The 25,273-nt window shown below is 27.8% G+C and overlaps 2 protein-coding genes across 7 annotated transcripts in view; one reads left to right on the top strand and one right to left on the bottom strand.

The window, feature by feature from the left end:
* Positions 1 to 6,945: 6,945 nt before the first annotated feature.
* The window catches only part of LOC107456885 (sodium-dependent phosphate transporter 1-A), a 92,805-nt gene continuing 74,477 nt past the window's right edge, over positions 6,946 to 25,273 (bottom strand). For all 6 annotated transcript variants that reach the window (XM_016074884.3, XM_071181463.1, XM_071181464.1 and 3 more), the window contains 9 exons: positions 24,518 to 24,603; positions 23,497 to 23,593; positions 21,919 to 22,038; positions 21,357 to 21,404; positions 14,323 to 14,376; positions 13,739 to 13,827; positions 12,223 to 12,344; positions 9,901 to 10,086; positions 6,946 to 7,927 (listed from right to left, as the gene is read on the bottom strand). In XM_016074884.3, the coding sequence (XP_015930370.1) occupies positions 7,690 to 7,927; positions 9,901 to 10,086; positions 12,223 to 12,344; positions 13,739 to 13,827; positions 14,323 to 14,376; positions 21,357 to 21,404; positions 21,919 to 22,038; positions 23,497 to 23,593; positions 24,518 to 24,603 (1,040 nt within the window). In that variant the 3' untranslated portion in view covers positions 6,946 to 7,689. The remainder of the gene's footprint in view (positions 7,928 to 9,900; positions 10,087 to 12,222; positions 12,345 to 13,738; positions 13,828 to 14,322; positions 14,377 to 21,356; positions 21,405 to 21,918; positions 22,039 to 23,496; positions 23,594 to 24,517; positions 24,604 to 25,273) is intronic.
* LOC139425569 (uncharacterized) lies at positions 15,296 to 17,844 on the top strand. The gene is made up of 4 exons (XM_071180850.1): positions 15,296 to 15,399; positions 15,736 to 15,956; positions 17,058 to 17,216; positions 17,354 to 17,844. The coding sequence occupies exons 1-4, from the start codon at positions 15,296 to 15,298 to the stop codon at positions 17,704 to 17,706; spliced, it is 837 nt and encodes a 278-aa protein (XP_071036951.1). The 3' UTR covers positions 17,707 to 17,844.

The following is a 25,273-nucleotide window of genomic DNA, read 5'->3' as shown; positions in this document are numbered from 1 at the left end:
TCTTAACGATCAGTCCACTGCTGGACCCATAAATTCGTTCAATTATTTCTACGAAAATTGAAAATATATCTTCTTTCTCAAAACAATTATTTGTAGCATTTATTATGAATTCGACCACATAGAGGATCTATCAATCACAACTCTTTATAAGCGTGTTTAGAATCCTATTAGAGTTAAGGGAGGCCGAGATAATCTTGATGGTAAGGCGTTGGGCCTATGTCCAAGAGTACTATCCTTACCGCCAGAAGACTCCTCGTGTACAAAATGGTGACTAGTAAGTACATGTTAAATCTGTCTGTAACACAAAGTCCTCCAAGTTACCATGGTAGATCAATACCTTTGGAGGTACTGCATCGGAGATTGATCTTGCTCATGTTCCGATAAAAATTACGATTTGTGGATGGATAGTGTGTGAATGTGTCCTCCAAGTAAAACGGGATGTGACTTATGTATGTTATTTCTGGATCACCCTCAGGGATGTTTGCCAGACCTTCGCCAACAGCTCATTGTACAGCTCTAGTGCTACGTAAATAAAAGTACAAAGTACCTTATAAAGTTTAAGTCGTGATGAATAAGTTTGTCAGGTACCAACGCTCGATCGATTATTTAAATTATAGAAAAAATATCCCTATCCAATTCTGACAAATCATTTCCTTTTAGCCGAAAAAGTCTTGTTGATAAGCTGCAATTAATCGCATGCTCAATAAAAGGCAGAGAAACAGAATAGCTCACTATTTAAGTAAATATTGAAGCATTGTTGAATTTATTTATTTACATTAATAGTCATATTTTGGTTTACACAAAAATGTTTTCCAAATTGCTTGATGGTAATAAGATTCCAGCTAAATGCTCATTATCGCAATAAAAATATTTTTTTTTATAATCAATCATTATTTAGGCATCCTTGAGAGACAGCCTATCATCTTTGTGAATATAACGAAACGCTTTTATTTTTATAATTTTTAACTCAACCCCGAAATCGAAGTAACTTGCAATTTATGTATCGGAGTAAAATCATATTAATGAAAGTTATTAGAATATCTTATTATATATAAGTTTAAATTAAAATAATCAGACTTTGCGCTATATGCAAAGGCAAACCATGAAAATGTTAAAATTGCTTGGCGGTTATAAGATTTCAGTTAAATGTAACTTATCGCAAAGAAATTATTTCATTTTTCTTATCATGAAATATTTACTTTTTTCGTAAATCTTTGAAAAAGGAATTAATACTTTAAATTGGGTCCTATTTTAAGCAAAAAAAAAGTTCCAGAAATTTAGAAGACCTGAGTTTTTTTTTAAATCTGAAGGAATCCCTGTTCTGGTATAAGATGATAAAGATATTAAAACAGTGACACTGAAATTAAGCAAGATCAAGTTTTCAAAACAAACATGCATCATCCTCCAGTGGTGTAACCAAGAGGATCCACAGTTTTAGCTGATTCATTCAATTATTATTACTAAAGAATTGAACTTGCTTCAAATGAAAGAAAATCACAAAAAATTTTTTATCTTCCATTTTTTTTAAAAAAGGGACACACCAGTTATTTTTGAATAATTAAAATATATCACAGGTACTAAATAACAAAACGTATTAGTTTTACGTTATAAAAATTTTTAATTTAAAAAGATTTTAATTTTTTAATAATAGTTTAAATTTTAAATATGCATTAAAACACATAATTAGGACTGGGCGATATTAGAAATTATATATCGTGATATATCGTCAGTTTTGCATCGCGATATAGCGATGTATCGCGATATAGTATTTTTGAATTTCATTTACTTTAAGGCACAGAAAGTCAGATTTCTATCAAGACTTCATACGCATATTGATTTAAATCAATTTATAAACTTGAAAATATATATGTTTTGCTAAAGAAAGATATTAAATAAATTGACTAAGATGTACAAATCTTACTTAAAATATTTATTGAAAAAATGTGTGTAGATACAGAATGAAATATTTGCACTTCTTTATCGTTTATAAAGTATAAGCAGTCTTAATTCAAGTTAACCCCTAAAACACCCTTAATGAAAAAAAATATTGTTATTAAACAAAAGCTGATTTTAAAATTTCAAAATATATTTTAATTAAAATAAAAGTTAGATTGACTAAAAGCCGAAGTTTAAAATTAAAAATGTTCGAATTTTAAACTAAAAAGTAAACATAAGATTTGTAATAATTTCTTAAAATTTTCGTTCTCTGAAAGATTTCTCAGTTTAAAAATAAAAAGGGAATTTTATAAAGATATCTAGCTGAAATTATTGAAAGAAAATTTAAAAAATTAAAAAAAAAGTTTGTTAAGAAATTCATTATACACTTAAAACAAAGTGTTAAAAATATTTTTTTTTTTTTAAAAAAAGAAACTTTTTTTAACAAATCAATATTTGCTTGTACTATTATGCGTAAATAATTACAGAATTATTAAGTTCGATCGTAATGTTCAAATTCTTAATGAAGAAGTAAACACAAGTTTTGTTATATTTTCTAAAAATGATCACGCAAATAACAAAAGATTTCTTAGTTTAAAAATAAAAAAATAAATAAAAGTGAAATTTATCAATATATTTACCTAACAGCATAGGAACAAAATTTAAAAAATAAGTTCGTTAAAAAATTATTTGTATGCTTAAAACAAAGAGCTAAATAAATTTTAGAAAAAAAATGCTTCTTAAACACTATTTTTATTATTATTTCATATAAATAATTAAATTAAATTAAATAATGACCGAATTATGAACGAAAAACAAAGTAAGGCAAAGTTTCTTAATTAAATTCTTAAAAATAAAAACAAAAGAATTGTGATATTCGGTAATATATTTAGCTAATTAACTAATAATATAAAACGAAAATTAAAAAAAAATAATGATTTTACTCTCTAATAAAACGAAGTAGTAATTAAAAAAAAAAAAAAAAGAAATGAATAAAATTCGCAAACTTTTCAAATTCTTTTGAACAAATAAAGTTTATTGACTTATGTCCAAAAAATAAGTTTTGTTTTAACTTTATTTCTAAAAATAAAAACAACTCAAGATTTATAAATTTAAAATCAGTAATAGAAGCCCATTAAATTATTAGAAGTTTTATCCGAAAGGTTTTTAATAAATTAAAAGAAAGTAAAAAAATAACCTAACAAATTTATTTACTTTGTAATTTAATTCCTTATGGGTGCCTTAAATTAGATTTCCGATAATTTTCACATTTAAAAATATAAAAAAAGTTTTGTCAGAAAATAAATAAAAAACTTACCTAATTAATGAAGAAACTTTTCTTTATAAATTCTTTTCAATAATAGATTGCGTTCAGAACAAGGTTACGACGGCGATCACGAAGTTAATCCCATTGAAAATAATCTACAAGAAACGATTTCAAATCGCGAAGTTGCGAAAACGAACATGTGATATAACGATATAAGGTCTCAAAAGTGATTCTGATTCTACCGCTCATCAGTCAAGGCCGTCTCAACATAACGAAACAATATCGTCTTCCACAGCGCGAGTTGGCATCGGAACGTAAGAGAAAGTCCTTGCGTGTATCGCTATATCGTCTTCTTCACTCGACGGCTTAAATCAGATTTCTGATGCATCGCTTGGAATGAAAGTCGCTGTATCGGTTTGCCGATATAGACGTTAAATCGATATGTCGCGATATATCGATTTATAGCCCAGTCCTACACATAATCAAATAAATTTAAACTATAAAAATTTTTGATAAACAAGTATTACAAGTATTTAATGCATGAAATATAAGTTTAAAATACAAAGAAACCTATCTACTTGACCTCCTGTCTTAATTGACCTCAATTATCAAGAACGAAATTTTTCCTATATAATATAAGGGAGTAAAACCTTTGTAATCTGTCCACTTGTTTATCTATTATGTTGTCTTCTAAAATAAATCAAATTTATGCAGCATTGTTAAAAAATGCTATTCTAAAAACTTCTCTTTGTTGACCAAGGGGTAAAAGTTTTTTTTATATATTTTATATGCCATTTTGAATTTCACTAAAGTGGGGAAATAAGAAAAAAAGTTAACCAAAACCTTAAGCGCTTACTATTCCTCAAACCATTCTTTACATCTTTTTCTTCTTCAGATATCCTTTTTGATGTTAAAACATCTTTTCTTTCATTAGTTGAAAACAACATGCTTTCCCTTAAATTTAGAAAAGCATTTCTTCTAGTTAAATTTTCATTCAACGAATTTTGACATTTTCTTTGAATAAATTTTGGTAGTTTAGTAAATAAATTCTTTGAAATCGTCTGAGTTAGTAAAAATGGCTATCTTTTCTTAGCTAGTTGTTTTCATTTTAAGATGATCTATAGAACTAGGAGGATTTTAGAGACCGATTGTGATAAATTTTTTCTAAAAAATATATTTTAGTGATTTTTTAAAAAAGAAAAAAAATATATAGTTGCACTTTTAAATAATAAAAACAATCTATAGAAATCTGAGATAATGTACAATACAGTGAAGAGTAAGCCATAACTGATAATGTTAAGAAGACTCCCCAACTTTTACAAAAGCTTCAGACTGTAACCATAAGTTCTGAAAACCAACCAATTTAAAATCATAGCTGTCTGATAAACAATCTCATATTTTTCAAAAAATTTCGAATCTCTAGGTATTGAAAAATATTGGGTAATTATAAATTCCAAGGGATTATTTTTGCGAAAAATATGTTTGTAAGCGTTACAAAATTTTAAAATGATTAAAACATTCCATTAATCTTAAGTTTTTGGGATGTTTTAAGAATTTATTTTTCAACAAAATAAGGTTTCTCAGCTGACTAGTTAATTATTGAAATTTATCCTGTTACTTATACATTGAATTCGCTAAATAAAATTTAAAGTGCATGTTTGAATAATACACCTGTTTATACTATTTTCATTGGTGGTAGAATAAAAATTACATAATCTAAGTATGTAATCATTAAAAAAAAAGAAAATAAATAAATTAACCGTTTATTCTATTAAAAACTAATATACTTTGGTGACATTTTATGATTAATTTAATACAGTTTCGTTTTCTTTAAAAATTTTGTTCAATGCAAAGGAATGAAAGAAAAAGAGAGAGAGTGAGGGAAAAAAAGAACAATATACAATTCTTATGTCACTGGGAGATTGTCGTTACCTACTCCAGGTGAAGTAATCTGCATTTAACCAGTCATTAGTTTTTGAATAGATGAGTCAAGGGTCATTAATGTAACTTAATCATTTGGTAAGATGTTTTGTTAATTACATCTTAATTGCAGTAAAAAAAAAAAAAAAAAATCTTGGAGGAATTTAAAGAAACGTTGACTTAACATGGGTAAAAAATATGACTTTGGCACTGCAAAATAAAGCAGCAGAGAGGTAGGATGAAAAGGAAAACTGCAGAAATATCCAATTAGTTTATGAAATGCAACAAAGTTTATGTATTTTTAAAGGTGACTATTAACATAGAAAATGGTTCAATTGCTGAGATTCACTATTAATTAAATCTTTGTCAAATATTAATACTGAAATTTTTTTTAGAAATGTAGAATATTGTAGTTGCCCCAATATTTGTTTAACTCAATCATAGATTTTATAACTTAGGAAATAAAATTAAGTTTTAAAATAGAAAAAAAAATTAAAAAGTTGTAGAACTTAAGTACCTATTTTTTTGGGGGGAGGGAGTCTTTAAAAACATTTAATTTAAATCAAGCTTATTTATAAATTTGTTTCAAAATTTAAATGTTGTTATAGATTTAAAAATTTTGCCAAAAATTTGTTCTTTTAGTAGTTTAAACTAAATTATTGAATTAGCTTGGAAAAATTTCTGATCTGTATAGTGCACAAAAAAGTGAGCACTTTGAATAACTTTTGTTCTAATGATCAGACTTGGATGCATCGAGACTCACTACCATAGGCTAAATCTTAAATACTCTACTCAATATATAGAGGCAATATTTTAAGTTACAAAAACACATTGTTTGAATAAACAGACCTTCTTTTAAACAAATTTTGATTCTTGATCCTAAAAATATGAGCAGTCATTGAAATCTGGAAAATATATGATCCAAATAGTTTAGATAGAAGAGCAGAATTGAACCCCTTAATGTTAATATCTATGTCTTGATATGTATCTCGTCTATAATATGTATCTCGCTATATCTCCAAAGCTTTAAATTCTTTTATCCTAAGATTTTAAATTTCATCTGGAGAGTTTTATTAACGGCGCTTACTTCTTAGTACTCAGATCATGTCGACATATCCTTCCTTCAAATTAAGTACATGAAAACTTTTATATTATCTACTATATATGTAACTTAGATCGTATTTAACTGAAATATTTCTTTCATTTTGCAAAGATATTAAAATTTTTTTATGATAAACAGGTTTTATCCCACCTTGCTTATTAGTCTCAGGCCCTGATTATGGGTAAAAGCTACAACTTAAATTTGTGGTTTCATTGGATTTTTTACTCTTAATTTTTTTTAAAACCTTAATGTCTGGGATTATGCAATTATATGTTGTTCAGAACTAGAATCTAATGCTCCGTGACAGTTGAAACATGCATGGAAAAACAAATTTTTTATACGACATGACATTGTTTCGTGACACATGAAAGATAAACGATAGGAAAGTTACAAAAGAATTGATTTATCAGTAGAAGATCAATAGATCTTAATTGTTACAATGCTCAATCATTGATTTTAATTTTAATGTATTTCTGAGGAAAAAAATGCACAAGAGAACAATTTTAGCAGAGATTTTTCAAAATTTGTGGGAAGGAGATGTAAAAAAAAGTAGTTTTGATAACATATCAATTATCTTAGTTTTATTTAACATTTTTATTCAAATTTTCGTCTTTTCTCCTCTCAAAAATATGTCAATACGAAACACATTACTAAATTAAGTACAATATTTCCCTTTCTGAGTACTATGTAGAGATAAAAACAAATAAAAACATCAAAACAATACATTTATATTCTTTTATTAAAAAAGGTTTCGGTGTTTCACTGTTACACTAAAGTCTTGAAAAATTGTAATTACATCAAAATATATTACAAATCTTTCAATCTATAAAATCCATTGACCAAATTCAGTTTCTTTTAGATAAATACAATCAACAAAGGCAACTCAAGCTCTTAAAAGTAGATTAAAATGCTGTCTATAGCAGCAACATGACCAGACCAGCTAAAGTACTAATTCGTAGTAATGAAAAATGACTGAGACACAAGACAAAGCTAGACACATACATCACATATAAATCTTTGATTTTTCTACTTTTTTTCTAATGTAAAATTAATGATAAAAACAATATTCATTTTAACAACAATTGTGATAATTTGAAAATACACATTTTTTCATTAGATTAACCGGGCCAACATTTTTTTTTTTGTTTTTTTCAAAAAATGAATCTTGACTAGAAAATACTTTCATGGGAAAGAAAAGTATAATTTCAATTACACTTTAATAAAATTGCAAATCAATTTTTGATTCAAAACGCAGGAAATAAAATTCATAGCAAAAAGCAACAAATAAAATCACAAAAAACAAACATGAACGAACACTTTATCTTTCTGTGAACTTGCAGAAATTATGACGATTTTCAATCAATTCAAGTCTTTAAAATGTCAAATATTGTGGCAAGCACAACATAAAAAAGTTTTGTAGAAAAAGAGATTTCTGTAAAATATGAACATTTTATAAAAAGTGTATTCAACCTATAGACTTCAGTATGGCCATGGCTGCAGCAGATAACCCAGCAGAAACTGGCAAGGTTAAAACCCATGCTAGAATGATTGAGCGGAAAAGTTTCCAATCCACAGCAGCTCTAGATCGAGTCCATCCAACAAATACAATGGAACCTACTTTGCAGTGAGTTGTGCTGATAGGAAGACCAATTTTTGATGCCATTAGTACTGTTGCCGCAGCTCCTAATTCTATACAAAATCCACTAAAAGACCAAATTAAGTATTTTATGTATTTGAAAACTAAAATAGAATATTTTTAAATAAATTTTGAGGAATTAGGTTTTTCCTAAATAAACACTTAAAATAGCAGTATAGAGTGGAGAAAATAGCTTACTAGAACATATAGTTATTTTTACACATACTTAGAATATTAAACATACAAAGTGATTCATTAAGAAATTATAAAAAATAAACTCGTCCCTTCAAACATTTTAAATTCCAGAAGTTTTTCGTATTTTCTAATTTTGAGTAGCATTAGAAATTATTCCTACCATGCAGGGTTGGCAGGTTTTTGACATGTGACAGTTTTTGACGGTTTAAACCGTCATGTCAAAAACCTCATTGTCAAAAATTTCAAAAACCTATATTCATATGCGAAATTTAATTAATACATAAAATTTATATATTTTTTTATAAAGGATAGTGTTTCTAAATATGTTCTAGAAAAAATAAATTTAAAATTTTGAAGAAACACTTATATTTTGAATAGTAACCAAAATCTTGTACTTTTGAAAGCTCACATCTTTTGTAATATTATGTATTTATTTTTATGTGTTATTGAAAATCTGCAGTGATATTATTAAGAAATTTATTTATAACCAAATTTAGTGTATAGTATAGATTATACTAAAATTTAGACATTTTTAAAGATAAACATTAGCAGTTTTGTACATTAGACATCTTTTAAATATTCTTTTAAATCTTCTTAATAATCTTTTTAACATAAGACAATACAAATTTAAGTGCTTTCTGTTAAATACACAGAGTAGTTAGTGTCGATTTACAGTATATTCATTTACTATGCTGAAAATTTAGTTTATCCAAATACTTTAGAATTTCATTTTGCTGAATATTATATAGTTTTGTTGAATATCTAAATATTCAGCTGTTGAATAATTACTTCTTGCTTTCAAGATATGCATTATTTGTATTCTTAATACAAGTGGAGAAAAAAAAATTAAGAGATAAAAATTGTTTTAAAATGATAAGTGTGATAAGTATAAATAAATATAATAAACAACATGAATTATATTTATCATTATTCACAAATATAACTACTTTTAAATTCAAATTAACAATCTGGATAATAAAGATATTCGGTATAACATTAAAATTTTTTTTCATACACTTGTATCAAGTTTGTATTTATACAACATAACTTGTAAGTTCCTTATAAATATTAGTTATATGTTCCTTATATGTCAAAAATGCATAGTAATAAACTTTTAATTTTCTTAAGTATCAAAAAAAAATTTTTTTTCTTCAAAATATAAGTATTTAAACAATTTTTGTGCAAAATTTTTCTGCACATGCATTTGAATATAAATTTCTGAGATTTTAAATCTGTTATTTTACCTTAATTTTAATTAAAAAATATTTTAAAACCTGCTGCTTACCAGTAGTACAATTAAATTTCAATATAATGCATGGCAACTGTTGGTAGTTTATATATTTTCTTGGCAAACTTCAGTTTTGACGGTTTAAACCAGTATTATACCCTTGTCATGTCAAAAACCCAACCCTGCTACCATGTAAATAATAAACTATATCTATGAGCTAAAATATATATTTATTTACATGTATTGTTGACTTTCTATTTAGTGTCACATAATTATTAAACTAATTAAAATCGGCTTCTGATTTGTAAAGTAAAATTTTTTTTATGAAATCTGATCTTAATTTAATTTTAAAAATAATGCCAGTTTACCTTAACTTTACAATATATTTAACAAAACACTATTAGTAATAATTTTAACCAAAATTGTTTTGGAGTAGTCAAAGCTCCATTTTCTCAAAAATTCCGTCTAATGCAAAATATTACACATAAAAATAATTTCTAAGCTTATTCCATATATATATAATATCCATTCGTTCATAGATGTGATACTTCAAATTAAAATGTTTCTGTTTAAAATTTTAAATACAAAACACAAGAATAAAAAGCTCAAAATGATACCTTGAGGGAGTAATTTTTGTTAAATCTTCACCCATAGTTTTGATGACTTTTTTACCCCAGACCCACAAGCCAATACTGATACCAACACCACCATACAACATGATCCAAAATGGAGACTCAGCTCTCTGTGCTACGTTTCCATCTTGATAAATCAGCCAAATTGCTATGACAGGTCCAATGGCATTACTGAAAATATATATATATTTTATTAAACATGTGATAAATAAGTCATGTATGTAAAAATATTAATATGCACATAACCGCTCCACTAAAATTTATTTACAATTAATCGTGCACTCAAAGATCAACAATCCCAGAATATCATTAGGTTCTACAGATTACAGCACCTGTAGGTAATTTTCCATATAAGATTTCATTTTTTTAAAACAGAGAACAAAAGAAAGAAAAAAAAGTTAAAATTGCTGAGATTTTCTTAAAAATATCTTTAAACTTATTTCTAAACAGAATTCATGGAGTAAATTTACAGCATCATCTTCATAAATTCAAATTTGTATGCAACCTTAACACAGTCACATACAGAGGACTATTATTGTAAATATTCAGCTTAATGTAAATAACATTGCAGCAAAATGTGCAATTATAAGGTCCTTAAAAATTAATAATACTTTATGTTGTTAAAAATTAAGATGAATTTTATACACTGATAATAAAAATAGTATCATGATTGATCGAACGTACTGAAATGACAGATACGTTTTGAAATAGACAAATAAACTTTTCTTTAAAAAAAAAAAAAAAATCAAACTACATATGTAAATTAGTAAATGGTACCCATTGCATTTTCATCAATTACTGAAATGTTAATTGGACACAATCATCATTGACTATAAAAACTACATATCATGGAGTAAAATTAATTTTAAAAAAAATTGCTCAAATAATTAAAAAGAAAAGTTTTAATAACTTTATACATAAAGAAAATATATGCTTAGTATTGCAGTCGCGAACATTTTTATCAAAAAAAATTATATCATTAAGTTATTACAGACTTTAAATTCAAACCTTTGACAGTTCCATGATTATTAAAACTGTTTATTTCAATTGCTTTGAAACATAACAAGTAATTTTTTTTTTTCCTTTTCTTACAAGCATAGAAAATTTCTATAGCCACTAATCCAGTAAGAAATCTGATACTTTGTACAATCAGCAGTTGATTACTTTAAGAACAAACTTTGTTATTTTTGAATTGTATTCAAGTCATTAAATCAAATGAATAAACGGAGACAACAATTTAGAAATGACGAAGCTCGGTCACTGTTCCCTGCACTAAACATGCATGGAAAAACTTGATAAAATAGAAAATGATCATTAACTTTAAGAATGCAACATTGATCTACAAATAGAACAGTACACTAACAGTAATGACTGTTCAATATATAAATGCATATGCAGGGGTAATTGTGATTGAGCACTGATATTTTAGAAAATATTCTATTGCCTTTGCATTGGTTGATAATTTCAGGATGAAAGCGATTAATGGAATTAGAGTAGGGTCAGGACTGAATATATATATATATATATATATATATATATTTTAAAAAAGCTATAATCGGATTAAAATATCATAGATTTTCACTTTTAGTATAGTTAAAAAGTTGTTTTTTTTTTGGATCCCTAAGGATGTGGAAAAATAGTAAATTTATCCTTCACAAAAATCTTAATCATTCTAAAAAGTTACTCTAAGAATTAGATATCTAGATTATCCAATTTCTATAGATGAAGATTGAAACACAGATATTAAAAGTTGATGTAGTTTTTTGCTAGAAAAAAAACTTAAAGCAGTAATTTTTTTAAGCATTGTAGTTTTTTTCTCTCCATTCAGCTAATTATTTTTAACTTTTAAAGTAACTAATTATATTCCTTGTGAAAATAGATGTTTTAAACGATTTATCATTAGTCGATTTACCATGAACATAAAATAAAATGTATATTGTTTCGCACATTCATATGAGAGTGATTGCTATGTATGGAGAATAGATAATGCATGTTGTGTATAGCTAATACAAAATGTCTATGTATCATAAGGTTCTTATAAACCTAAACAAATGTTCGAATCCTTTCAATTTCATGTCAATGAGGTTCAAATTTACATTCCTTATAGCAAACTAACTAGAGGGAAATAAATACATATTGTAATGGAAATGTATTATCATCTGTCATAAAACAAATACAGGATAAGAACAAAATGCAGTTTCACAATAATTAAAATACACAAATCATAAGATTTTTTAGAAATAGTTACTATTTAAATTTTAATATTAAGTATCCCACATACTTAACAATCTGTTATAGAATATTTACCTAACATCATTTGCACCATGAGCAAATGCTGCAAAAATAGCAGTTAAAACTTGTAGTGATGAAAATACTTTGCCAGTTTCAGGTGTATCATATGGAACAGCAGAGCAGGTAAACTCTTTTTCCTATTAAAAGAGAAACAATATTCAAATAATTCTACTTCAGTATTCTTCATAACAATGGTTGTTAACACAAAATATTGTTGATTAGGAGGCCTTAATGCTTCTTGTTAATTTTCATTTTTTAAGACATTAAATTTTATTGAAAATACCCATTTAAGAAAACAAAGAAAGTCTTAATTTCAAGAAATAAGGCATATCAAGAAATAGGATATTAGCATAAAACACATTTCTTCTGGTTAACAGCTAAGTATAGCTCAAGACACATCTATTTTTAACCCCTGTTCTTAGATCTACTAGCTGTCTTCTTAATTTTGTCGACTCATATCAGAGATCGATCGAGGGTGAAAATAAAGGTAGTTTTGCTGTCCCTATACGAAATTTTAATCTTTTAAACAGTCCTTTCACAATTTGTAAAAACAGCCCCTATACAAAGTTTACTTTATAAAATGATCACGTAAAATCGTTTCAAGCTGGATTCTCAGAACTTAAGAGAGTTTGGGGCTGCATGTAAATTAAACTTGTTTAAAACAAAATTTTGAAAGAAACCCCGAGTTAAAAAATGACACATCGCAACAATTCCCCACAGTTCTAAAACCAAAAATCGCATTTTGTATTTGTACAAATGCGATTTGTTTCCACATGGTTTGAAAATGCTAATTGTATTTTGTATTATATTAAACATCAATAAATGACATGAAACATAAAATATGGTGAATGCTTTTCATTCAGGAATTTTCACCAGAATAATTTTCCATTCTTTTTCATAAAAATGGGTCTCAAAATATAAAACCTGGATTGCTCCCTGCACTTGCATGCAATTTATTCAGAGTAGTAAGTCTCTTTCCTCTTAAAATAGAATAAACTCTTAAATCTATATACAGCAGACTTTTATCACTCTCTGATGCCGGATTATCTGTCTTAATATAATGGTTAATTCGCCAACATGCATGCATAAATCTTAGCGACTTTAATATTAGATCACACTCAAATCTAGCTGTGCATGTTTTTGCCTAAGCAGTACATCCAGTCTTTTAAGTATTCGTTTGAATAGCACGCAAGATTATTTTATAGTTCAATTTCCCACACATATCACCTGAATAAAAATCAATAATTTGTTACAGACAAAATATCAACTGAAATTAACTCTTATTTTTCAAATTAGTGATGCTCTGTCTTATTTTAGATATAAAATTAATTCCAAACAACAAAACTCCATAGAACTCAAACAAGGCAAAGAACATAATGTAATTCAAATGATTTGAAGTTACGGACACATGGCACAAATTCTAACATTGTTTTTAAATTAAAGCACAATTTGGTTATCAAGAGATTATGTAGATCATATGTGTTCCTGATTAATTTGGATAGTTACAGTCTTAATGCATAAGGAAACTTACAATTTTGCTTATTTCAGCTGATGTGGCCACTGGTACTATTGTTGACTTTGATATACCATTTCCTACATCTTGCATTTGGATTTCATGTCCTGAAATTATTGTAAGATACTTTATACACAAACATAAAATAATGATACTCATTTTGTATATAATTATATTGGCTGCTAGTCAATGTGTAAACATTCAGGTTTTAAGTTTAGTTAGGTTTTCATTTAAAAAAGGTGTACTGCATATTGCATGAAGCCCACTATTACAACAAGTTACAAAAATGCCAATATTAAAGGTACTTTCTATCAAATTTTGACCTATTTACTCTACTGACTCATGTTTAGTGGCACTTGATTTAGGGCAAACAAATATACATAAACAGAAAACATTGTCTCACTTATTTTGATAGCAATGCTAGGTGAACAAATGGCCATAAGTACTTAATAATTTGCCACAGGTTTGTCAATTTTCAGCTACCTTTACAGCATGATTAATAGAAAACTACAAAAACTGAAGACAGACTTCAAAATTTATTTATAAACACAGTCATTTGTCAGTCAACATAAAAAAAAAAGGTAATACGATCTTTTCCTTACCATTTCCATTAAAAGCAGGATTTTCTACATCAGGATAAGAGATTTTAGAAGGAACTAGAGGAAGGAAATAGAATTAATATGCAGTCTATTTTTAAAAAATATACAGCAAAAATACATAACATGAGTAACTCTTATGAGAATATAAAGGTTCATTTAGAATTAATTGTTTTATAAAAGTTAAATAAGGGTCAATATATATATAAAAAAAGGCACAATTTAAGCTTTGATTTTAACAGACATGTTAGAATTGTGTTTATGAGTTAGCATCAGGGGCCCCCACCAGGGGGGGGGATTTTTACACTAAATAAAACAAATAGTTTGGGGGGGGGGGAATTTAGAATTTGCCCAAGAGCTTGGGGGAATGGGGGCCACTGGTTAGCATTGATTATAACAAGGGGGGGGGGCTAGCCTGCGGCTCTATGAAGGATTATTTGTGGCTCTCGATAAATGTACCAGAGTTCCCTTTTCCTTTTTGTGCTATTTTATCATCAAAAATTATTATCGTTTGGTACGTGTTTCAAAATGTCTTTTAAATTACTGACAAGTAGTAAGAAAGACTAAGTGCAATGTTGTAACAAATTTCATTTCCGTTCAAGTTAAGAATGATATGATTCATCGAAAACTATGTGAACGAACATAAACAGTGGCGTAATCGACCGACTCCAGACCGATTTTGAATTTGCAAACCTTCATTGCAACCGACAGTTGATATCGTGTTTTGGAGGAAATAATTTGTATCACTCTTGCTATGGATATAATTTGTAATCTGGAATTTTTGGTAAGTTAATTAAATTTGTTTCATAGTACATAACACATGTCATTATTTTAATAACACAAAACTTGTATTTTCTAAATTTTTTTATTTCCAGTTCTTTTCAAAATATGACAACAGCGAACGAAAATAAAAAAAGCAAATACGAGTAAGAAAATAAAAGTTTTAATAATGAGTGGGAGAATTTCTTTTTTATTGACAATGACAGAAAAGCATTGTGTTATTGGTAATTCTACGGTCAAAAATTATAAAGCTAGCAATTTACGTCGACATTATGAAACCAATCATCCCCAGTTTTCTAATCAGTATCCATCAAATTAAGATAAGATAAACTTGCTTCTTTAAAATCAAATTTAAATAAACAGTCAACTTTGAAGACCTTTAGCAATCAAGCTAATAATGTGGCTGAAGCCAGTTTTGTTATTACCTGGAATATTGCTCGTGCAAAATGTCCATATGGAGAGGGAGAGTTTATTTAAAAAATACTTTGTAAGATGTACTTAAAGTTTTAGATCCAAATAATGCAGCACTGCACCAAGTTGTTTTGCAAATTCCCATTTCGAGACACACAACAGAACAACAATTAATACATCGCTGGAATATAATTTAAAAAATAATTTGAAGAACTGTATTACATTCAGCCTAGCCCCTGACGAATCGACAGATATCACAGATCTTCCGCAATTGGCAGTTTTCACATCCGACTTCGTTGTTAAAGAAGAATTATTAGACTCAGTAGCACTTCAAGAGTCAACCCGGGGTGCCGATATTAAAAATGCATTAGATTCCATAATGAAAACTTTTGATGTGCCTCTTAATAAACTTGCAAGCATTGCTACTGATGGAGCTCTGGCAATGCTGGGTAAAAAAAATTGGTCTTTTGAAAGATGATCCTCAAACTCCACAATTCATACCAATTCACTGCATAGTTCACCGAGAACATCTCGTTACAAAATATTTAAAACATCCTGTACAGTGCAACTTGTAAATTACATTGGCACCAATGCAAAAAATCATCAACTATTCAAACATTTCCATAAAGAATTAAAGGACGAAGAACTTAATGACATTAATTTCTTTTGCATTGCTAGATGGTTATCTAGCTACAACGTATTAAATTGTTTTGTAGATTTTTTTGATCTGATAACTGCATTTCTGAAAGAAAAGGAAATAACCTATTCAGAATTAGACGATGATTAGTGGTTACAAGACTTGATGTTTTTAACTGGTGTCATGGAACATTCGCAAACACTGAATTTACAATTACAGAGGAAAGATAAAATAATATCTAACCTCTCACAGTGTATGATACAGGGTTTCCGCTACGGTAGCTTTTTTCGCAAAATGCGAAAAGACCCCTCAAAAATGCTAAAATTCAACAAAGCATTTTACTAAATTCCATTAAAAAAAAGCTTCCGCGAAAAACCATGACGCTAACATTTATGAAAAAAACTTGATCAAACAAGAAGGAGAAAAAATCTAAATATCTTTCGCAAGAAGAACCATGACGCTAGCGTTCACGAAAAAAAAATGTGATCAAACGAGATGAAGCATAGCGATCAACAAAAATGGCTAGAATATGAGTTTCACCGAGAAGAAAAGAAAAATAAACCAACCACAAGACTAAAAACAAGTTTTCCCTCCCCCTCCTGCTGCAAGTAGGAATGTGACACAAAGAGAGATCTTTTCTGAGAAATCTGGACTTAATTTTTCTACGCTTTTTATTGGTTGAAGCAGACGTGTCTCCCGCTTTCAAACACCGATTTCGTCATCACGGTTTCTCGGCGGCGTGATTGCATACTTTTCTCGCATCTTGCACGTTTTACGTTCGTTAGAAAAGAATTAAAAGTTGCCTATTTTATTTTGAGTGTTTTTATTTGTTTTCATCTATGCACACATGGAAAAATTTCTGATAAAGAAAAGAAGAAACGAGGATTCGCTGCAAACTAATGATGAAAATAAGGGAAAAAGTATAACACTTCGATTTCTTCAAGAAATCTCGTTGTTAAGTGGTGCTCCCTATACAAATGGCTGGAAGTTGAGTGGATTAACAATTTGCCATCTTTCAAGTGCAATTTGTGTGTTTCTGATAAGAAGTTCAATATTTTATCCAGCTCAACAGGTATGTGTATTTATTTGTACTTCTATAATATATATCACATTATATATGCTGATAATTAAGCTGATTTTTTATCCTAAAATTATTTTCTTGGTGTCTCAATTTTTATGTTAATTATATTCCCCTTATTTATCTTTCAGGATGCTTGATTTCTAAAGTAGATGTATTGAAAAAGCATGAACTGAGCATTGACCATAAACATGCTGTAGAAAACAAGGCCTTGATGGAGAGCAATGCCTGGGGGAAATCTGTTGCAAAATCAATTTCCAGTGCTAATGAATCAGTTATTTCAGCAATGAAAATAGTCTATATGCAAGCAAAGGAACATTTGGCTACTAGAAAGTTTAGTTCAATAAAAGATTTGTGCATAGATTTAGGTTGTTCCAGTCTCAGTGGATTGAATATAGGTACAGCCTCTTATGAAAGTTATGACAGCATTCGGGACATGGAAATGGCTCTTGCCATGACCATTCAAGAAAAAATACTGCATTAAGTTAATTCAGCAAGATGGTTCTCCGTCATAATTGATGAATGTACGGATGTTTCCATAGATCAAAGTTTAATTATCTACCTAAAAGTGCTTCATCAAGGTAGATTGTCTACACATTATCTAAGTTTAGTAGAAATGGAGGGTGCTAATTTTATTTATTCTTCTTCGATAAATACACTTGAGAGTTTGAAAATAGATGTTACAAAATGCTCATCCTTAGGTACAGATGGACCTTCAGTTATGACTGGTGTTAGAGCGGGGGTTGCTGCTCTGTTCAAAAACCAAAATTCGCATTTAATTTCAGTACATTGTATGGCACATAGGCTAGCATTAGCCATGAGCCAAGCAGCGTCTGAGAATGCTTACCTGGTAAAGTTTCAGGACATAATAAAAATAATTCACTCTTATTTTGAATGCTCCCCTGCAAATACCAGGCGATTGAAGAATGTTCAAGATATCCTTGAACAAAAATCAAGGAAATTCATAAAGTTATCAACAACTCGGTGGTTGTCTTTGGGGAATTCAGTTACAGCTCTGGATTGCAACTGGCAAGCTCTTGTTGGTGTTTTAATGGAAGACAAACGTCCTGTTGCTCAAGGGTTGCTAAAAAATATAACTACTTTTTTGTTTTTAGCAACCACTGCCATCATGAATGATATCATGTTCAACATTAATAAAGCCTCATATTTCAAAAATCTAATTTAAATTTTGAATATGTTCAATCAAGTGTGAAGGCTTGTATTTCAAGTTTAGAAGAAATAAAAAATGGCACCGGCACTCATTATATGAGTTTTTTAGATGATGTGTCTAAGAAGGAAAGTGAAAAATTTGAGTTTCAGGGCCATATAATTTTAGATGGACTGAAACAGAGGAAAAGATTCCGTAATTTGATGCACAATTTTTTAAACTGTATCATTGAAAATATTACTGATAGATTGGGAGATTTGGATAAAATCGAAATGTTCAATATATTTATACCTAGCAGGATGCCCCATAGTTCGGAAGAATTACAGCATTATGGTGTAAAGGAAATCCGTTGCATTTTCAATTTGTTTTCGGAATCTCCCAGAAAAGATTTTCAGTTTACAGAAACTGAATTACTTTGTGAATGGGGATTATTTAAACACATCTTAATGCAACAATGTAAAAACATGTCATTTAATGAATTACTTTTATTTTTATATACCAATGATGTGTCTGAACAGTACCCATTAATAATTTCTGTTATAGAGTATTGTGCAACAATACCAATGCACACTGTTGACTGTGAAAGGGGCTTTAGCTGCCTTAATTTGATTAAAACTAATATTCGAAACAGGTTGTTAATCAACCATGTAAACAATTTGTTAATGATTAATATTGAGGGCCTTGAAAGTGCATTTAACTTTCAAGAAGCATTTGTAAAATGGGCAAACATGAAAGAAAGGAAGATTGTTAATTATAAACCAAAATGTTTTTATAAATAATAAATGTGTTTTTTTTTTTTTGTTATAGGTATTCTTTTTGATATTCTTGTACATTAAGCTATTCTTTGTCAGATAACTTACAGTACTTGTTTGATATAAAGTAATTTTATAAGCCTACTGGCATTTTAGCATTTTGCTAAAACTTTTTTTCAGATTTCAGCTTTTTTGCTAATGAATTTTTAGACTCAGCTTAAACCCTGGTATGATATACTAATTTACAAAGTAAATTACAACTCTTTCAAAAGGACATTAAAAATAAAACATTGTCATTTTCCTTGAATTATAAAAAATTTGTTTCAATATTAAACAAGAAAAACTCAACAAGTATATAAAAAAGCTAGAAAGAATATTGACGGAATTCCAAAATAGATTTCAAGACTCGAAATATTTTAAATCATCTCTTGATTTTTTTTCCCTTCTCTACAATTAAAATATAAGTCGACGTCAATTACTGAATATTGGAAATTTGTACCAGAATCGAAGTATTCAGAATTAAAAAAGGCTGCTTGTCGAATTATTTCAATATTCGGAACAACGTACTTATGTGAATCATTTTATTCCACTTTAAAATTCGTGAAATCCAAACACCGATCAGTATTAACTAACCAGCATCTCAAAGAATTACTGAGAAGTGCTGTCACCACTTATTCAGCAAATTTGAAAGAATTATTAAGAGAATTAAAATAAATGTGCCTAATTTTTAATATTTAAATTCAATACACATATTTTGTACTTTTATTATTTATATGTTTTCAATAAACATAATTTCTGTTAAAAATTTTTTTCTAATTCATTTTAAATACGTATTTAATTGCGACCCGCGAAAAATTTCAAATTTTGAAAAATGGCTCGACTATTAAGGAGCTTGTAATATCTCAAAATAGAGCGTTAACTTACAGAAGTGTTTAAAAAAAAAAAAAAAAAAANAAAAAAAAAAAAAAAAAAAAAAAAAAAAAAAAAGGCTATCATAGAAGAACATCCCTCATTACACTGCAGTCTAGGAATTTGTTTTGTCCAATTATTTATCTTAACCAAATAACAGGTAGGCTTAAGTGTTTCTATAGGGAACAAAATAAAATAAGAGGAAGGCCTTTCTATTGCACTATCGCTCTTACTTTTTACATACCAAAATGCAGTAGCAAAAGAAAAAGTAAAAATAAAAAAGGAAGAAAAATATAAGCACATACTGAATTGGCCATTATGCAGAAAATCATCCAAAAGGTGTCACAAACTTTTCCAAAAACATAATTTAAAAATGCAGAGAAAGTTTGAATATAAATTTTCTAAGACTTAGATAAGAATTTAAAAAATCAAATTGGGGAAAAATAATTCAATAACAAATTACTTTTCTTAGATATCCTGATTTAGTAACTTATAAAGTTCTACTAATTCATACTGTACCAGTTTGTGTAACATTTGAGATAACTTTGTAACTGTTGAGTTTTGAACAGAAAAAAAAAAAGATTTTATTTAATTAAATTACCTAATATTATAAAGAACTGATGATTTACATTTTGATGGTCATGCTTGGATAGTAATAACTTATTTGAATTTTCAAAAATATTTAATATTGAAAGAGATTAAATAAAATTTAAGTTTGTATTTACTATATAAATGAAAAAGCTACATTTTAAAATTTTTATTAATAACAGCTTTGAAACTTTAATAATTTTACTCCAAATGAATTTACTACACACTTAATTATTTAATTTTTGCAAGAAAATCCCTAGACACCAGTATGTGAGATAAAGAACTGAAAGAAGTCAGACACACGATTTGAAATAAAAAGTTTCTAATAAACAATAACTACAACTGGAAACTTCAAAAGAACCAGTTAAAAATCAGCACAATAATATTGAACAAGCAATGTAATAATGAAATAAAACAAACTTATTTTGATCACATTGAATAAACACAAAAGGTTAAAAATATTAAAGCAATTTTATTAGATTAAGAGGGCAAGAAAAAAGATAAGTGCCAAACACTTTAAGGTACTATGTTTTTTCTTTTAACATGCCATTACTTAAAATGTTAAATTATAAGCATTCACAGCATTAAATGATAGAAATTTGATCATGAAGTTTCCTTCAGAGAAACCAAGATAGTCTTCTTTATTGTATCATTCCCTATCTCCCTTTGTCCCCAAAACTTCATAAGTAGAGAACAAATATTTAAAATATAACTTACTTTCCTCTGCACCAATCTGATTTTCGCTATTCTCGCTATCACCCATTGCTAAGATAGGAAAAAATTTATATTATGGAAATAGATTAAGAAATATTAAAATACATTTATTTTTGAAATTATTTTTTGTTTTAAAAAAGCACATATTTAAAATACAATTATACTGCAAACACAACCAATGCCTTAACACAGACAGAGAAAAAATTGCAAAAAAATAATTAAATTAATCATGTAATTTTGAAACTTGTTGGAGAGAGAGAGAGAGTTCTAATTAAAATACAAAAAGTCTTTACTGATAAGGAACGTACCCTATTTAAAAGTTCCCATTTCAGCTTTTAAAAAACAATAAAATAAACATCTTATTTAACTGTAAATTTTTTTTTTAAAAACATATTTGTAAATGTTATTCCCTATCCAATACATTTCATTTTAAACTTTCCAATAAAATTTAAGTTATCCCTAAAACAGCCATAAAGTTAATAGTTATTATGTATTTAGTTTAAAATGAAGAATATTAAATCTTAATCATAATCTATATTTAGCTAAAAAATAAAAATATACTTACAAGCAATTGCTTGTTGTAGATAAGGCACAAGTATATACCAGACACAAATGCTAACTATAAATCCTATGCCAGCAGCTAAAATTAGCACACCCCAAACAGGAATACTTTGAAAACCAAGATCTAAAAAAATTAGATACATATTTGAGATAAAGAAAAAATACATAAATTGCAAAAAAATTGACAAATAATTTCATGTTTATTAGATACATATTTATATATATTTAAAAGTATTTTAATTAAGAGCTGTACAACATTGAACCTACCAGCTACTGATGTATGGCTCGTGGCAACACCTGAACATAATAAAAAATCTAAATTCTTTTTTTCTTGGAAAAAAATGGAAGTTTCAAATTCCTCTCTACTGATTATCACATGGTTAAAAATAAAAACATATCTTTATAAAGCTTACGATGCACAAAATTTGAATAACTTCCTTTGATACTATGTGTGCAGATTTCATTGAAAATCCAAATGATTCTTCAATCCCATAAAAATTGGCAGTTATTGCTACAGAACAGATTTCCACAAGAATTTTAAAATTAAGATATTATTACAAATCACTTCTCTTTAGTAGCTTTTTAAAAAATCATTTTTGGCGTAGTTTATTTGAGCCATTTCCACTGTAGATGTAAGTTGTTTTCCGGCAGCCATTGTCATGTTATTTGGAAAATCTTGATATTTTCAATACGATATTATGATGTGCGACTTTGAAATTATGCATTTAAATAATTTCCTTTTTAGCATTTTTCATTTGTGCCGAATTCCTACTGAAAGCAAGTAGTTTTTTTAAAAACATTTTTATTCACAGTTAGCGTTCACATAGTATTTAAAATATTAACCTGTTAATGCAATTTTATTGGAACACACTTTACTGCTTGTAATTCTGCTTTTATTATTTTAAGTTAAAAAATTATCTTTGTTCCTAACTACTAGCAATGATAAATTAATTCATTCATTAAAAATAAATACATGAAATAAAAACAATCAATATTTAACATTTGTAGAACCTCTCATAATTCGCTATGGATAAGCATTCTTATATAGAAATATATTTCAAACTAAATGTTGACTCGTACTTTGGACTATAATAATTTCGTTTTACTTTCCATTCATATTATTCAATAAAATACTCAATCTCTCTCTTTCTTAGTTTTATTCTATGAACAATAAACTTCTGTTATCGCTTTTTTAATAAACTTTCACATTATGTGGCGTGATAAAATATAATTTTTCTCAATGCTTATATTTGTTTTGCATTTTTTACTTTTAATTTAATTTTAATATTTAAAACTAATTGTCTGCAAATGTAATGCTAAGATAATGGGTAAAAAGGATATATAATGTCTAAAACATTTATGTTTTCATAATATTAGCATTACTGCAGATAACAAACCTAAATACTTAGGAATGACTTTTTATTAATTAACTTGCTGTTAGAGGGGCCCATCACTCAAAATATTTGTGCACCCCTACTTTGTATGCTAACACATAGAACAATGGCGTTCTATAACACATACAAAATAGATTCATTGAAATAATTACTAAAAATTACAAAAAAAGTGAACACAAAAAACTTACACTTTGGACCATTATGAACAACAGAAAACAAGTTGATGAAAACAGTGATACCCCAAAAAAAGGGCAAGGATAAATAGCCTCGTTCAATAGCATCATCCTAAAAAAGAAAACTCATTGCTTTATAACATTTATTTAATTGCAAAGAAAGAAATATTTTCTTACTCATCATATATCATACTAAATTTACCACTTCAAAAACCAGCAGTTGGATTCTTTCTAATTACAATCATAGCCTAGCAATATTATTTACAGTAATGATTAGAAACAGAGATGAACCTAACTGGCCTGTCCCAAGGAATGTAAAGTGTAAATCAAATTACAACCTAAGTAAAAATTTTTTTTTAAATAAATAAAAATAAAAAAGGTCAGTGGTTTACTTTACAGACAAGAGTACCCTTTTTAGCATTGGATTTTCTGAATGTATATTTAAGGAGCTAGCCTAGCTTATTGGCTAATCCAGCAACAAGAGGCAAGGGTGAAGGAAGTTTCTGAAAATTAGTTAATGTTTAAACTTTTACAAGATAAAACAAACTTAAGAATAACTTTCTACAAACCTTTTCGGGTACTTACGCTATAAACACACACACACACATATATATATTGTAATACTTATCAAAGGTTTAGAAAAAATTATTATATATGTTGACATCCTTGTTAAAAATATAAGATTTCACTTCTAATAAATACAAATTATACAAATTCATAAACAGATGAATCATGATTCAAAACTACATCTCGTTTCTCTGATAACCATTCGAGTTATGTAATCTGATGCACTCTACAACTTTTGATTACAAGAGGAAAAAAAAGAAAAAAGTTTTTATTCTAACACAAGGAATATACATATTTATATTTAACATCTATTTACAATTTTAAATAAGAACACAGAGTAACCATAATGTTTCTAAATATTTTATGATATTATGTCACATAATTTTTAAAAATTCTCTAAAAACAACTTCAATCAAAGAAACATATTAATTAAGCAGTATAGAAAAAGATAAAAGCTGAAATAACCTACTTTAGTCAGGACGAGTTTTTTCAGCACCAAGAACAAAGCAGATGAGATAAATCCGGACAAAACTGGAGACAGGAACCAGGAAGCCACTGAAAGGTGAGATCACCTGTGAGGAATAAGTATACAAAAACTCACACATTTACAGTATTCTAATTTTAACTCCCTTAGAATCAAAACTAGTGGTGACCAAATCCAATTTCCTTTCGTCCCAAAAGCTAGGTTCAAAACATTTCTTAATCTTGCAATCATTTGCTTCCGAATTAAAAGCTATGAAATAAAATGCAACTAAGGCAGATCTCTTTTTGATTTATTCAGAATTGTTATACAAATTGTGCATGACACAATTTTGAAATTGATTAAAAACTATGCATAAAAGCACAGAAAATTTTCAACACCATACATAGCAAAGCCAAGCTATGATATTACAAAAATTTATAATAAATAAAATACTACAATAAAAAATAAATTTCAGACAAAATTAACATTAAAATTCAAAATGTGTTAGATACTAATCTATTTAAAAAAATGTAAATAAGATAAAAAAATAAAAATAAAAATGAGAGAATATTCTAAAGATACGGATGTTAGCAAAAACAACACTTCATCAGGGAACATACCGCCTAGCCAACATGCTGGAGGTTTTCTGTTGTCGGCAAAACAAAAATCCGACAGTGCCCCGATGCCCCATAATAAAAAAATAACTTCAAAAATTCAAATAAAAATCCAGTGAAGTAAAAAAAAATCCAAAGAAGTAAAGAA

The sequence above is a fragment of the Parasteatoda tepidariorum genome, chromosome 5, assembly GCF_043381705.1.
Source record: "Parasteatoda tepidariorum isolate YZ-2023 chromosome 5, CAS_Ptep_4.0, whole genome shotgun sequence".
In the NCBI taxonomy this organism is placed as follows: Eukaryota; Metazoa; Arthropoda; class Arachnida; order Araneae; family Theridiidae; genus Parasteatoda; species Parasteatoda tepidariorum.
Note: the sequence above shows the minus strand (reverse complement) of the source record. Positions and strands in the feature narration are given on the sequence as shown.